This window comes from Dendrobates tinctorius, unplaced genomic scaffold, assembly GCF_039654945.1.
Source record: "Dendrobates tinctorius isolate UK_male_01 unplaced genomic scaffold, ASM3965494v1 ptg000062l, whole genome shotgun sequence".
Taxonomy (NCBI): Eukaryota; Metazoa; Chordata; class Amphibia; order Anura; family Dendrobatidae; genus Dendrobates; species Dendrobates tinctorius.
In genome coordinates, this window is record NW_027361730.1 from 19,751,992 (window position 1) to 19,766,429 (window position 14,438).

The 14,438-nt window shown below is 44.3% G+C and overlaps 1 protein-coding gene across 5 annotated transcripts in view; it reads right to left on the reverse strand.

Annotated features, from left to right (window-relative positions):
• The window catches only part of LOC141092973 (uncharacterized), a 137,320-nt gene that overhangs the window by 45,333 nt on the left and 77,549 nt on the right, over window positions 1-14,438 (reverse strand). For all 5 annotated transcript variants that reach the window (XM_073579355.1, XM_073579353.1, XM_073579354.1 and 2 more), the window contains exon 9: window positions 12,243-12,363. In XM_073579355.1, the coding sequence (XP_073435456.1) occupies window positions 12,243-12,363 (121 nt within the window). The remainder of the gene's footprint in view (window positions 1-12,242; window positions 12,364-14,438) is intronic.

Below are 14,438 nucleotides of genomic sequence, written 5' to 3' on the forward strand. Positions count from 1 at the left end.
TGGTTGTCCTTATGAAGAAGCTGTATACTTGGAAGAGCGTTGACAAATAAACCACTTGGATTGGCATCCTTCATCCTTTCTTCTACGGCAGAGCAGATTTAACTAATTTGCTTCTCCAATACTTATAGAGTATGGCAAGAACTTTCACTAAACAACAATGGCGTCCCTCGTCTCAGCACCTCTGGTGGCAGAACCAATAATCATATCATACACAGCATGTTATCAATGGAAGGTACTGTCCTAGAAACTGTTATTACTACAAAACTTTAATTGCATTGCACAATCCTTTGTAAAATAAAACTAACATATATTCGCTTCCCCACATACGTTCTCCCCCTGCACTGGCACCATAATAGAGATATCAACTTTCTATCTCCTGTGACTTGTTATGTCATGTGAGCGCTGAAGCAAATCAGTGGCCGCTATAGGGGGTAGGAGTCCAGTTGGCAGACAACCCCTTTAACCCGTTCACGCTCCATGGTGGCTATATACAGTTAGGTCCATATATATTTGGACAGAGACAACATTTTTCTCATTTTGGTTCTAGACATTACCACAATGAATTTTAAACAAAACAATTCAGATGAAGTTGAAGTTCAGACTTCCAGCTTTCATTTGAGGGTATCCACATTAAAACTGGATGAAGGGTTTAGGAGTTTCAGCTCCTTAACATGTGCCACCCTGTTTTAAAGGGACCAAAAGTAATTGGACAATTGACTCCAAGGCTATTTCATGGACAGGTGTGGGCAATCTCTTCATTATGTCCTTCTCAATTAAGCAGATAAAAGGCCTAGAGCTGATTTGAGGTGTGGTGCTTGCATTTGGAAGGTTTTGCTACTCGCACTGGCGTCTGCCGTTATGCCTCAAAGACGGACACTTTGGTGGATTTTTTCACTGATCACCCATATGAATTGAATGTGAAGGGATTCTTAATCGTGATATATGTGGACCTCTGTTTATGCAGATAAAATCTTGAGAAAGGCTGAATAGCCGAAACGTCGATATTTTTTTGTCTGTATTATCTTGGTCCAACGATACATGTTTTTCTGGAAGAATAAATATTGGATTCATGCAGTACTGTGTGCCGAGGTTTTTTCTATATGTTCTAATTTTTCCTCTGAGCACCAGACTGGAGCAGTGAGCACCCAGTCATCACTGTGATTTCCATTATACTGTAAATAGCAAGCAATACTGTTGAACCTGCTTGTACTATATACAGAAATATAAGTTCCCTAAGGGGACTAACAAAATAAAAAGTAGAAATTTCTGACCACTGTCCCTATATGAGGTAATAACTCTGGTATAACTCTGGAACACTTCCATGGACCCTGGTGATTCTGACATTGTTTTTCTCGTGACATATTGTACTTCATGGTAGTGGTAAAATTTATTTGATATAACTTGCGTTTATTTGTGAAAAAAACGGAAATTTGGTAAAAATTTCGCAATTTTCCAACTTTTAATTTTCATGCCCTTAAATCACAGAGATATGGCACACAAAATACTTATATTTCCTACATGCTTACTTTACATCAGCACAATATTGGAACCAACATTTTTTTTTGTTAGGAAGTTATAAGGGTTAATAGTTGACCAGTGATTTCTCATTTTCACCATTACACCATTTTCTTTTAGGGACTACATCACATTTGAAGTCACTTTGAGGGCCTATACGATAGAAAATTCCCAAAAGTGACACCATTCTAAAAACTGCACCCCTCACGGTGCTCAAAACCACATTCAATAACTTTATTAAACCTTCAGGTGCTTCACAAGAATTTTTTGAATGTTTTAAAAAAAAAAATTAACATTTAACTTTTTTTCACAAAAAAATTACTTCAGGTCCAATTTTTTTTTATTTTACCCAAGGGTAACAGGAGAAATTGGACTGCAAAAGTTATTGTGCAATTTGTCCTGAATACGCTGATACCTTATATGTGGTGGGGAACCACTGTTTCGGCGCATGGTAGAGCTCGGAAGGGAAGGAGCGCCGTTTGACTTTTTCAACGCAAAATTGGCTGGAACAGAGATCGGACACCACTTCGCGTTTGGAGAGTCACTGATGTGCCTAAACAGTGGAAGCTCCCCACAAATGACACCATTTTGGAAATTAGACCCCCCAAGGAACTTATCTAGAAGTGTGGTGAGAACTTTGAACCCCCAAGGGGTTCACAGAAGTTTATAACGTACAGCTGTAAAATTAAAAAGTCATATTTTTTTCCACAAAAGTGATCTTTTCACCCCCAATTTTTATTTCCCTAAGGGAAACAGGACCCCAAAAGATATTGTGCAATTTGTCCTGAGTACACCGATACCCCATATGTGGGGGTAAACCACTGTTGAGCTCGGAAGGGAAGGAGCGCCTTTTGACTTTTTCAACGCAAAATTGGCTGGAATTGAGATCGGGCGCCATGTCGCATTTGGAAAGCCCCTGATGTGCCTAAACACTGGAAACCCCACCACAAGTGACCTCATTTTGGAAACTAGAGCCCCCAAGGAACTTATCTAGATGTGTAGTGAGCACTTTCACAGACATTTATAACGTAGAGCAACAAAACTTAAAAAATCATTTTTTCTCCATAAAAATCATCTTTTTGCCCTCAATTTTTTATATACCCAAAGGTAAAAGGAGAAATTGGACCCCAAAAGTCGTTGTGCAATTTGTCTTGAGTAGGCTGATAGCCCATATGTGGGGGTAAACCACTGTTTGGGCGCATGGCAGAGCTTGGAAGGGAAGGAGCACCGTTTGACGTTTTCAACGCAGAATTGGCTGGAATTGAGATCAGACGCCATGACGCGTTTGGAGAGCTTCTGGTGAGTCTGAACTGTGGAAACCCCCCCAATTCTAACTCCAACCCTAACCCCAACACACCCCTAACCCTAGTGGGAAAATGGAAATAGATACATTTTTTTTTTTTATTATTTTTCCCTAAGGGGGTGCTAAAGGGGGGGGGGGTTGATTTACTATTTATAGCGGGTTTTTATGTTTGGCAGCTGTCACACGCTAAAAGACGCTTTTTATTGTAATAATAGTTTTTGCATCACCACATTTTGAGAGCTATAATTTTTCCATATTTTGGCCCAAGAGAGTCACATGAGGTCTTATTTTTTGCGGGACGAGTTGACATTTTTATTGGTACCATTTTCGGGCACATGACACTTTTTGATCGCTTTTTTTCTGATTTTTGGGACACAGAACGAACAAAAACCAGCAATTCATGAATTTTTATTTTTTTTTTGGGGGGGGGAGGCGTTTACACCATTCCGTGTGTGGTAAAACTGATAAAGCAGTTTTATTCTTCGGGTCAGTATGATTACTGCAATACCTCATTTATATTATTTTTATGTTTTGGCTCTTTTACATACAATAAAAACAATTTTATATAAAAAATTATTTTTGCATTGCTTTATTCTGCGAGCTATAACTTTTTTTTCGCTGATGACGCTGTATGGTGGCTCGTTTTCTGCGGGACAAGATGAAGTTTTCAGTGGTACCATGTTTATTTATATCCATCTTTTTGATCGCGTGTTATTCCACTTTTTGTTCGGCGGTATGATGATAAAGCATTGTTTTTTGCCTTTTTTTTTTTTTCTTTTAAGGGGTTCACTAAAGGGGTTACACTAGTGGGACAATTTTATAGGGCGGGTCGCTACGGACGCAGCAATACTAAATATGTGTACTTTTGGGGGTTTTTTTTATTTACACAAAAAAGAAAAAAGAATTTATTAGGGAAAAAATGTTTTTAAATTTATTTAGGAGTTTTTTAAAATAGGGATTTTTGTATACTCACCGTAAAATCCTTTTCTCCGAGCCAATCATTGGGGGACACAGAAAGTGGGTGTTATGCTGCTTGCCACTAGGAGGACACCAAGTAAACACAGAAAAAAGTTAACTCCTCTCCTGCAGTATACACTCTCTCGCTGGCTGGGAATTCCCCAGTTCAGTGAAAAAAGCAGTAGGAGAATTAAACGAATGACAATAATCATAACTCTGTCAAAACCTAAAAATACTACAGTGAGCCAATAGGCCAGACAGGGTGGGTGCTGTGTCTCCCAATGATTGGCTCGGAGAAAAGGTTTTTACGGTGAGTACACAAAAATCCCTATTTCTCCTATGCCTCATTGGGGGACACAGACAGTGGACGTCCTAAAGCAGTCCATGGGTGGGGAGCATACAACTGCTAATACCCCATGTACCACTGGCTTAACACTGTGGTACTGCCGATTGCAGGATACATCTGCCAAGAGCTGCATCCGCAGAGGCCTGAGCATGAATTTGGTAATGTTTTGTAAAGGTATGCAGGCTGGACTAAGTTGCTGCCTTGCAGACAGGCCTGAGAATGAATTTGGTAATGTTTTGTAAAGGTATGCAGGCTGGACTAAGTCACAGCGTTGAAGACCTGTTCTGCCGACGCCTGGTGCCGAATGGCCCAAGAGGCGCCCACTGAGCGGATAGAATGCGCCTGAATCCCTGCTGGGACAGGTGTGTCCCGGACACGGTAGGATTCCTGAATAGCCAAGCAAATCCACCTGGCTAGCGTGGTTTTTGACGCGGCTAGACCCTTCCTATGCCCCTGTGGAAGTACGAACAGGGCATCTGACTTGTGGAAGGGAGCCGTCCGCGAGATGTACCATCTGAGAGCCCTGACCACATCGAGGGTGTGGAAGCCCTCTCAATGCAATAGGCTGGAGCCGGACAGAAGGAAGACCAAACAATTTCTTCATTGAGATGAAAAGAAGACCTAACTTTGGGCAGGAAAGACGGGGAAGTCCTGAGAGCTGCCTCATCCTGATGAAAATTCAGGAACGGAGGACGGCAGGACAGGGCTGCCAATTCAGAATCTTGTGTAATTGACGTAATTGCCACTAGAAAGACCACCTTCCAAGAAAGAATAGCTAGTGGTACGTCCTGCAGTGGTTCGAAAAGAGACTCCTGTAAGGCTCCAAGAACCAAGTTAAAGTCCCATGATTCCAATGGCCCTTAAAATATAGAGACGCCACTTCGGAGACTCTCTGAATGAATGTCTTCATCTGAAGTCTGGTGGCAATTTTCCATTGGAATAGCACTGACAAGGCTGAAATCTGGTCCTTCAGCGAGCTAAGCACGAGACCTGATGTTAATCCGGATTGTAGGAATGCCAATATGGAAAGAATAGAAAACACCAGTGGGGATCGACCATGGTCCTTGCACCACGAGAAGAAGGTTCTCCAGGTGCGGTAATAAATGTGCATGGACACGGGCTTCCTAACATTAATCATGGTGGAGATCACATCGGGAGAAAAAACAGCCTGTGCTAAAAACCAGGATTCAACGGCCACGCCGTCAAAGACAGGGCCCTGGAGTTCTGGTGGGAAATCGGGCCCTGTGAGAGTAGATCCATGCGATCTGGAAGTCGCCAGGGAACGCCGGCGACTAGTTGTACTAGTTTTGCATACCATGGCCGGCGTGACCAATCTGGCGCGACTAGGATCACTGGTATTCCCTCTGCTCTAATTTTCTTGATAACCCTCGGGAGCAAGGGAAGAATGCACGAGAGCCGTAACCGATGCCACGGCAGAACTAGGGTGTCCGCTCGGATGGTGCATGGATCGCGCGATCGGGTAATGAATCGAGGAACCCTGTTGTTTAGTCTTTAGGCCATATGATCCACATCCGGAGTCCCCCAGCGATGGCAGATCTGCTGAAAAAACTTCTGGATGAAGAGACCACTCTCCTGAGACAAGGCCTTGGCGACTGAGAAAAAAACACCGCCCAATTGTCCACACCCGGGGTGTGGATTGCTGAGATGGGTGAATGGTTGGTCTCGGCCCAAAGGAGGATGTGACTCACTTCGTGACTGTCCATCCTGCTCCGAGTACCCCCCTGACGGTTTATATACGCCACAGCCGTGGCATTGTCGGATTGGATCCTGATGAGGTGACCTGCGAGGAGATGGTGGAAACTCAGTAGAGCTAATTTGATCGCTCGAATATCCAAGATGTTGATGGGGAGACATGACTCTCGAATTATCCAACGACCCTGTGCCGTGTGGTGACGAAGAAAAAAAACGCACACCAGCCTAGGAGACTGGCGTTGATGGTCACCACCGAACATCATACTGGGAGAAAGAACTTCCCTTAACACAGGGAGGATTTCAGTGTGCCCCGCTTGGGGGCTCGTCTTACCCGCAGGGACAGAAGGAACCGGCGGTCCAGGGAGAACGGGTTCTTGTCCCAAGTTAACAGCAACGCATGTTGTAAAGGGCAGAAATGGAACTGTGCGAATGGGACCGCTCCCATCTCCGCCACCATGTTTCCGAGAACTATCATGCTGAAAACGTATGGAGTCGGGAAAGAGTCCGCGCTGCATGTTGTAAGGCTCGGGCCTTTTCTAGAGTGAGAATGACCAACCCGTGGAAAGAGTCCAAGATCAATTCCAAAAAGGAAATCTGCTGGAACGGTGTTGGGGAAGACTTTTCAAAGTTTATCTTCCGACCCAGGCGAGAAAGTGTATTTACTGTGATATCCACGGATTTCTCGCAGGCTGAAGAGATGGACCCTTGATCAGCAGGCCGTCCAGATACGGCAGTACCACCACTCACCGAGCGTGGAAATGGCCATGGTCTTTGTATAGACCCTGGGGGGCGGTGGCGAGACCGAAGGGCAAGGCAACGAACTAGAAGTGTTCTTCTCGAATTGCAAATGCACGAACTGCTGGATGATAAGGACTCTCTTTTTTGCATGGAGGCGACACCGATCAGAGGAATTCCATTCGGAATCGCCGTACTTTGACAAACTGATTTAACAGCTTGAGGTCCATCGTTCCTTCCTTCTTTGGAACCACAAAGAAAGGTTTGAATAAAAAAACGCTGAACCATTCGTCTTGAGGGACCGGAAGGATGACTCCGTCCCTTTGCGGCGCATGACCGGCCCGAAGGAAGGCTGTGACTGAATGACAGCACACGGCCGCCTACTTTTTCGGTGTCTGCCGGATACCACTAGTCATTGAGTAGAGGATCTATGGAATCTGCTTCCTTAGATCCAGATGCTGTCGGCCTGGGTTTCCAAGAGTGGATAGGTCTGTGAGAGACCTGGGAACCTCTGTCTCCACGCGGGGACCGACCTGATCCGGAAGAGAAGGTTGTGGAGGACCAGCTGGAGCTGTTGCGAAAAAGGTCAAAAAACGAGTCGGCTGTTGATTCCGAAAACGGCCGGGTAGCCCCTTGTTGAGGAAGAAACCAACTCTTCCCTCCGGAAGTGTCAGAAATGAGCTGGTCTAGTTTCTTGTCCAAACAGGCGACCAGTTTGATACGGCAGAGAAGTCTCTGGAGATGGAATCTGCCCGCTAGTCACGTAGCCATAGGTGACTGATGGAGACTGCATTATCGGTTTCCTTAGCAGCGCAATTAGCGGCATCTAAAGAGGCATCTGCTGCAAAATTCCCTGCGTGAATTATCTGCTTGGCGACACTGGTTGTCTCCGGAGGAGGATTGCTACCTTGGAAGGCAGTAATTAAGACTTCTGCCCAAGTGGCCATTGCCTTAGACACCTGAGTCGCCACGAAAGATGGGAAAAAAGCCGCTCCTGAAGCTCCAAAAACTGAACTGGCGAGGTAGCCAATTTGGCAATCGGAGGGGTTTCTGATTGAAGAGCCCTCAGAAATGGATCAAAGCGTTTTAGGAGCAAGGCACAATACAGGAGGATCCACCGAGGGGGGCTGTACTGACAAGTCAGACTCGAATTCAGAGACATGTTCCTGCGAACATTAGGAGAGGGAGAGAGAGAGAGCATGACTAGGGGACGCGTCATGGGTCTGCTTTCTAGAGACCTGACGATCACTTGAACGAGCATTGCCCCTGCTGGCGGACGGTTCCCGGCTGTCATCAAAGTCCTCCTCGGGCGGTAAAGACATGTTCTGACTTAAAGAGGATTCCCGGAGGAGTCTATAGCCTTGGTCAGTGACTCCACAGACCGTGACAAGGACGCAGCCCACTCAGGGGGACTAAATGCAGGGAGCACCTTGCAGCGGCAGCGGATGGCGCTTTAGCAAAAGCCGGGTCGCAATCCGTGCGTAGCGGATTCGTCTGGGTACTGGGCAAGGCAGTCTTGCAATAGGTACCAGCGGTAAAGAACGCAGTGCGCTTCTTATTAGCCCCCTTTTTGCTTCCTTAGACTGAGACATAGTGCCCGTGAAAGGGTCACAAGCAGAGCCTGGGCTTTCAGCTGCAGGGAATGTGCAGCGAAGGGGTTAAGCTTTTCTCTGAGAGCAGATGCAACTTTCCCGCAGTCCTGACGCTGTGTCCCTGGGAGGAATATTGGTGACCCTCTAGCGTCACCAGGTGTTGTCCATACGTACGCGCACCCCCGCAGCCATCACAGAGCCCGAGGAGCAGAGAAGGGGTTAAGGACATGGCCCCCGAGAATAGCAGGGTGCCTCTCGTACAGAGCGAGAGGCGCCAAAGACGTGGGCGGCGGCGCTATGTAAATTGCGGCCTAGCAGGCTGAAAAGCTGGGGACTAAATTTTTGGGCCTACCTGCGGCGAGCGCCGTGTGAAGGGGGAAGCGGGGGGCCGCAACGGGGCGCCGGTATGCCGCCGCTGAGACTCGGTCAGCGCTTCTCCCAGGGACCAGGACCCGACCCCATACCTCCAATCCGGTGCTCGCTCTGTCTGCTCTGTCTAGGAGCCTGCAGGTCTCATCCTATCTCAGATCCTGAGGTGAAAAAGCTCCAGGGCGATGTAGCAGAGCCGGAGAGGTTGTTACAGCGGTATTGCTCAATCGGTCCACCCTATGGGCAGGGGGACGGAGAGCTATGGGGCTGATTCAGGGCATCCGAAAGCACTGGTCAAATCTTCTCCATGCTCTCGCCCTCGTATCCGTGAGGGGTACCGGGACCGTAGAGGAACCATCGCCAGAAGAATCAGCCCCAGTCGTCACAGGAAAGTGTACGGGGAGGTATACTCCGCGTGCTTGCCTGTTGTTGGTTCGGAGGAGAGCGGGCCGTAGAAAGGAACCGTCGCCCCTTCACTCCGTTAATTAAAAAAAAAAAATGTACAGACAATTCAAAAATAAAATAAAAATGGTGGGGTCTGAAGCCAGACCCAAGTGCCTCCTACAGACACTAAGCAAGAACTGGGGATTTCCCAGCCAGCAAGAGGGTGTATACTGCAGGGGAGGAGTTAACTTTTTTCTGTGTTTACTTAGTGTCCTCCTAGTGGCAAGCAGCATAACACCCACTGTCTGTGTCCCCCAATGAGGCGTAGGACAAAACAATTTTTACACATGATTTTGTTTTATTCTTTACTTAATTACAGTACTTTGTCCCAGGGCGGGACATTACTATACAATGTCAGATCACTGATCTGACACTTTGCACTGCACTGTGTCAGATCAGCGATCTGATGGGCAGTGCAGGCGGCTTCTCAGCAGGCACTGAGAAAGCCACCTCCCTGCGGGACTCAGAGGGCCCCCTCTGCCATCTTGGATCCAGGGGCCTGCAGGGAGGAGGCCCTCAGAACAATGCAAGCACATCGCGTTGTTCCGAGGGTCTCAGGGAAGCACGCAGGGAGCCCCCTCCCTACGCGATTCTTCCCTATGCCCGCGGAACACTGCAATGATGTTTGACCGCAGTGTGCCGGGAGCAGTCCATGACCGCTACTGGCATATAGTGCCAGGTGTCAGCTATGATAATCAGAAGACACCTGGCCGCGATCAGCGGTGCTCCCCCCATGAACGCCGCTGATCGGCTATGACGTACTATCCCGTCCTTGGGAATTAAGTCCCAGGGCACATGGACGGGGTAGTATGTCATATGGCAGAAAGGGGTTAAAAAATTATTATAAAAATTCACATCCTGCCACTTTTCCCCAGTTACGAATAAAGAAATACATATATATTTGATAGCACTGCATCCAGAAAAGTCTGATCAAAATATAAAATGATGAAGTCGATCAGTAAATGCCATAATGAGAAAAAAAAATCAAAACACCACAATTCCATTGTTTAGGTCGCTGTAATAACACCAAAAAAATGCAATAATAAGACATCAAAAGCATAGTATGTAGCCTAATATTGTACAAATGTCTAAAGAAAAACACCAGGTTGCCATGGAAAAGACAAGCTACATTGATGGTGATTTTAAAAAGTTACTGGTCTCAGAAAATCAATTTCAAACCAATTTTTTTTATGGTATTTATTTTTACAAAATTCCTAATTTTTTTAAGTCAATAAAATAATTTAAAAAACTATAGGTTTGATATCTCCATAATTAAACTGACCTCAAAAATCATGTTTCCAGGTATTTTTTTAAACCTGCACAATTAAAAATAAACCCCCCTAAACATGGGCAGCACTGCACTTTTTTCCCACCATTTCACAGCACTTGAAATCTTTTTGCCATTTTCCCCTACTTTATATGGTTAGATGTATGGTGTAATTCAAACCTACAACCCATTCTACAAAAAAACCCTTGTATGACTATGTCAGTGCAAAAGTAAAAAAATATGTTTATTTAATAAAAGGAGAGGAAAAAATTAGAATGGAAAAATGAAAACTGGAAGAGGAGGAAAGGTGTTGTCAGGGACCTTAAAATTGATGGCCTTTCCTTAGGATAGGCCATCAATGTCTGAACGGTGTGGGTATGACATGAGGCACCCCCGCCAATCAGCTGTTTCTAGTGTCGGCGACAGTCGGAACTAGTAATACATATAGGAAGGGAAAAAGGAAAAAAGCCAGCTCACCAGTCTCAGCAGTAATCCACAATTCTGTCACACACGGAGCCGCCTGGATCAAGGCGTTGACTTAATACATGAAGGAAAAGTCTCCAGCGTAATAGTATTTTTTAAAAACCAAAAATGTTATTATGCATAGTTAAAAATATAATGAAAAAAATGGACAAAATGAAAAAAAAGGCAGGCAGGTGGGGTCTTTAGTGGTCTGAGACCAACGCGTTTCGACCTAGATGGTCTTACTCATGGCTAACTGAAGACCACTACTGCTAGCAACACAACACAGCAACATGTGAGACACAGGTGTGCGTTGCACCAATTAGTGAAACAAAAAGTTGTTCCACTAATTAACCCTCTGCAAGCAAAACAGTATAATATATCAAAAAAGAGTCCAGATATGTAAATTAGGGCACTTTAACCATATTATACAACTAATCCCCCATAACCATATGAGGGGCACAAGAAGAGATCCCAAAATAATAATAGAATTTAAAAATGTATATATTTTATTGAAAAAACATCTAAAACATTTTATTTTATAAAATTTCTATATTTTTATTTTTTTATATTTTTATTTTATTACATATGCAGGTACGCATAATTTATGCAGTACACCCCAGGGATCTATCATTGTTTAAGCTTGTCCATTTTAGCTACCTTGCTAGGGGATTATTCTAAGTAGGATCCCTATATTGCCTTTTACATGGGATGTATTATGCTGCATATAATTACATTTATATGATGTTATAGCCTATTCATTTTGCTTGGTGTCCCCTGTCATGGCTATCTTGCTTTTGTCTATACTGTTTTTAGATGTTTTTCATTAAAATATATACATTTTTAAATTCTATTATTATTGTGGGATCTCTTCTTGTGCCCCCCATATGGTTATGGGGGATTAGTTGTATAAGCAAAACAGTATAGTAAAATGCTGTGGATACGACATGAGGCACCCCCGCCAATCAGCTGTTCCTAGTGTCTTCGACAATCGGAACTGGTCAGTTGTGGAGCTACACAGCACAGCTCCATTGACGGAATATTGGCTGCAGCAGGGTACAGCAAATCCACCCCCTATTAATTTTAATAGGCGGTGCAAGTGCAGTCCCTGGCCACTATACATACAGTCAATAGACCTCTGTAGCTGCGCAACTGAGCAGTTCCAGCCGCCGAAGACAACGGGAACAGCTGATCGGCAGGGGTCATGGGTTTCACACCCTCACCAATCAGACATTGATGACCTATCCTAAGGATAAGCCATCAATGTTAAAGACCCGGACATCTTTAGTGCTACTTCATTTATAAGAAAGCATGATTATACACATGTCAATATTCTAAGATCTAACCAGATATCGCAATAATTATTATGAGTAACATGGTCAATAAATACGATCTCCAAAATTATTGTGTTTGCCAACCTTTAGGATAGTGATTTCATCATTAGTTATCGGATTAGATTACTTTGACATGGGTCAGCACGTCTTAATTTTGTGATACGCTATAAATAATTATAGAGTAAATAGGAATATAAAAGCTCACCTCAGCCAACGGTAGCTCTTTCTATAATGTCTACAGGCACCTCGGTCAGGAAGAGGTTTCCCAGGTTGTATAGCAGGATCTCTCACTGCTTTCTTTCGCATATATCCTTGATTTCTGTTACCTGTAACAGAATTAAAGATGCAAATACATACTACATTTTTCATTCACAATATTAAAATGGCATGCCTAATATTGTGTAATTCTCTCTCGTGCCCTCAAAACAGTTCTGCCCTATCAAGACATGGACCTACTAGACCGTACCAAATATATATCCGATAGTTTTGGGCACAAAATACTAATTCTCCTAAATCAACTATTAAATTATCCTATCAAAAAAGCTTGGAGAACTTGGAGAAAATCAACAATTCTTTATTAAACACAATAATTAATAAAACACAAATTATAAGTAGTACATGATTAGACAATACATGATACCTTCAAGTAAAAAGTGGTACAAATATTAGATAATTCTTTAAAAATACTGGATTATTCTCACAAAAACACCTTCTTCATTATATTGGACTATGGAACTATATTCACCATAACATTTTCAAGATGTGCAGTCACAAATCTCCACAATTTATTCATACAAAATTCAATACAGAAATTTTATATATATAGGATGATTCTTTTATTATTACTGCCCTCTAGTGCTTAGTGTCTAGAGTTACATCCTATTGGTGATTTAAACCATATACCCCGCTACAATCTTTCCTATAGTTCCTTATAAGCCTTTTTGCAGATTGTGCCAAGCACCATTCAATACCCATATACCGTATATCTACTTTAAATCTATATCATAATCACATAAAAGTGCATAAAGAAAGAAGAAAGTTTTTAAAGTGCAATATAGTAGTATTACATTGGTGCAAGGCAATCCACATAGCAAAAAGATGCATACAACCCTTAGGGTAACATACCACTGAATCAGACTGAAAGACCACGTGTGGGAACCCCCTAACGCGCATTTCACGTTCTTGCTTCTTCCGAAGGGGAATTATTGTGTTTAATAAAGAATTGTTGATTTTATTAAGAAGTTCTCCAAGCTTTTTTGATAGGATAATTTAGACTGTACCAAAGTCAGCAGAAAATCCTTCACGTTGCAACTTTAAAGGGAACCTGTCACCCCCCCGGGCGTTTTTAAGTAAAAGAGCCACCTTCAGCAGCACTAAGGCTGCATTCTGTGAAGGTGGCTCTTCCGTTTCTGACCCCCAGTAACGCCGAAATATTAACTTTTATAAATAGGTCCTCACACCTGTATTCAGTCCCATAGGACTGAAGCAGCCACCTCCCCGCCGTCAATCATTTCTCTGCAGCATCTGGACCCCGCCTCCCATAGCCGTCCATCATGCCCCTGTGCTGCCGTATGGGCCCCGCCTCCCATAGACGTCCATCATGCCCCTGTGCTGCCGTCTGGGCCCCGCCTCCTTCTGTCTCCTATGGCGGCGCCTGCTCTGTGAAAGCAGTTCTCGGGCATGCGCAGTACGCGCTGCCCGTGAAATGACATCAGGCGATCACGCCTGCGTGTTTTGGAGGCCCCAGATACTGCCCCACAATGTGAATACATCATAACACAAATCGCACACATTTTCCCCCATTAACAATGAGGACATTAAAAAAAATCCTCATTGGGGAACACAGAAACCGGAGGGATAGGCTGCTGCCTCCTGGAGACTGACACTTATTATTACATCATAAATGAAAATCGGTTTCTCCCCACCAGTCTATATCTAGCCTGCTAGCCTCAGGCTTCCTCAGTTTTTTGTTTTGTCAGTTGGAGGCAACATAGGTCTTCACATACCTGATTCAAAGGCTTTTGACATGTAAGATTTGGGTTTTTTACCCTTTTCGCATTTCTGATGGATCGTAGGGGTAACAGGGTGTAAATTGTGCAGTCCGTTTCATCCAGCCTAGCAGCAGAGAGTACAGACTGTATTGTTCAGCCTGTTTCCTCTTTGGTCAAAGGGGCTGGACCTTGTATCCAGACGAATTCGGCGGTCGTTACCAGGGAGGTGACTCTTTGGGATTCTCTTCTCTTTTTACACTTCTGTACCTCCTCCCAGGGAAGTTGGTAACATCTTGGTCCTCTCCACCAGTGCTAGATACGACTGTGTCCCGCCTATGTAAAACCACCACCCTGCCCCTTTCTGAAGTGGCAGCCCTTAGAGAACTTACTGATAAATGTTCGGCGTCTAT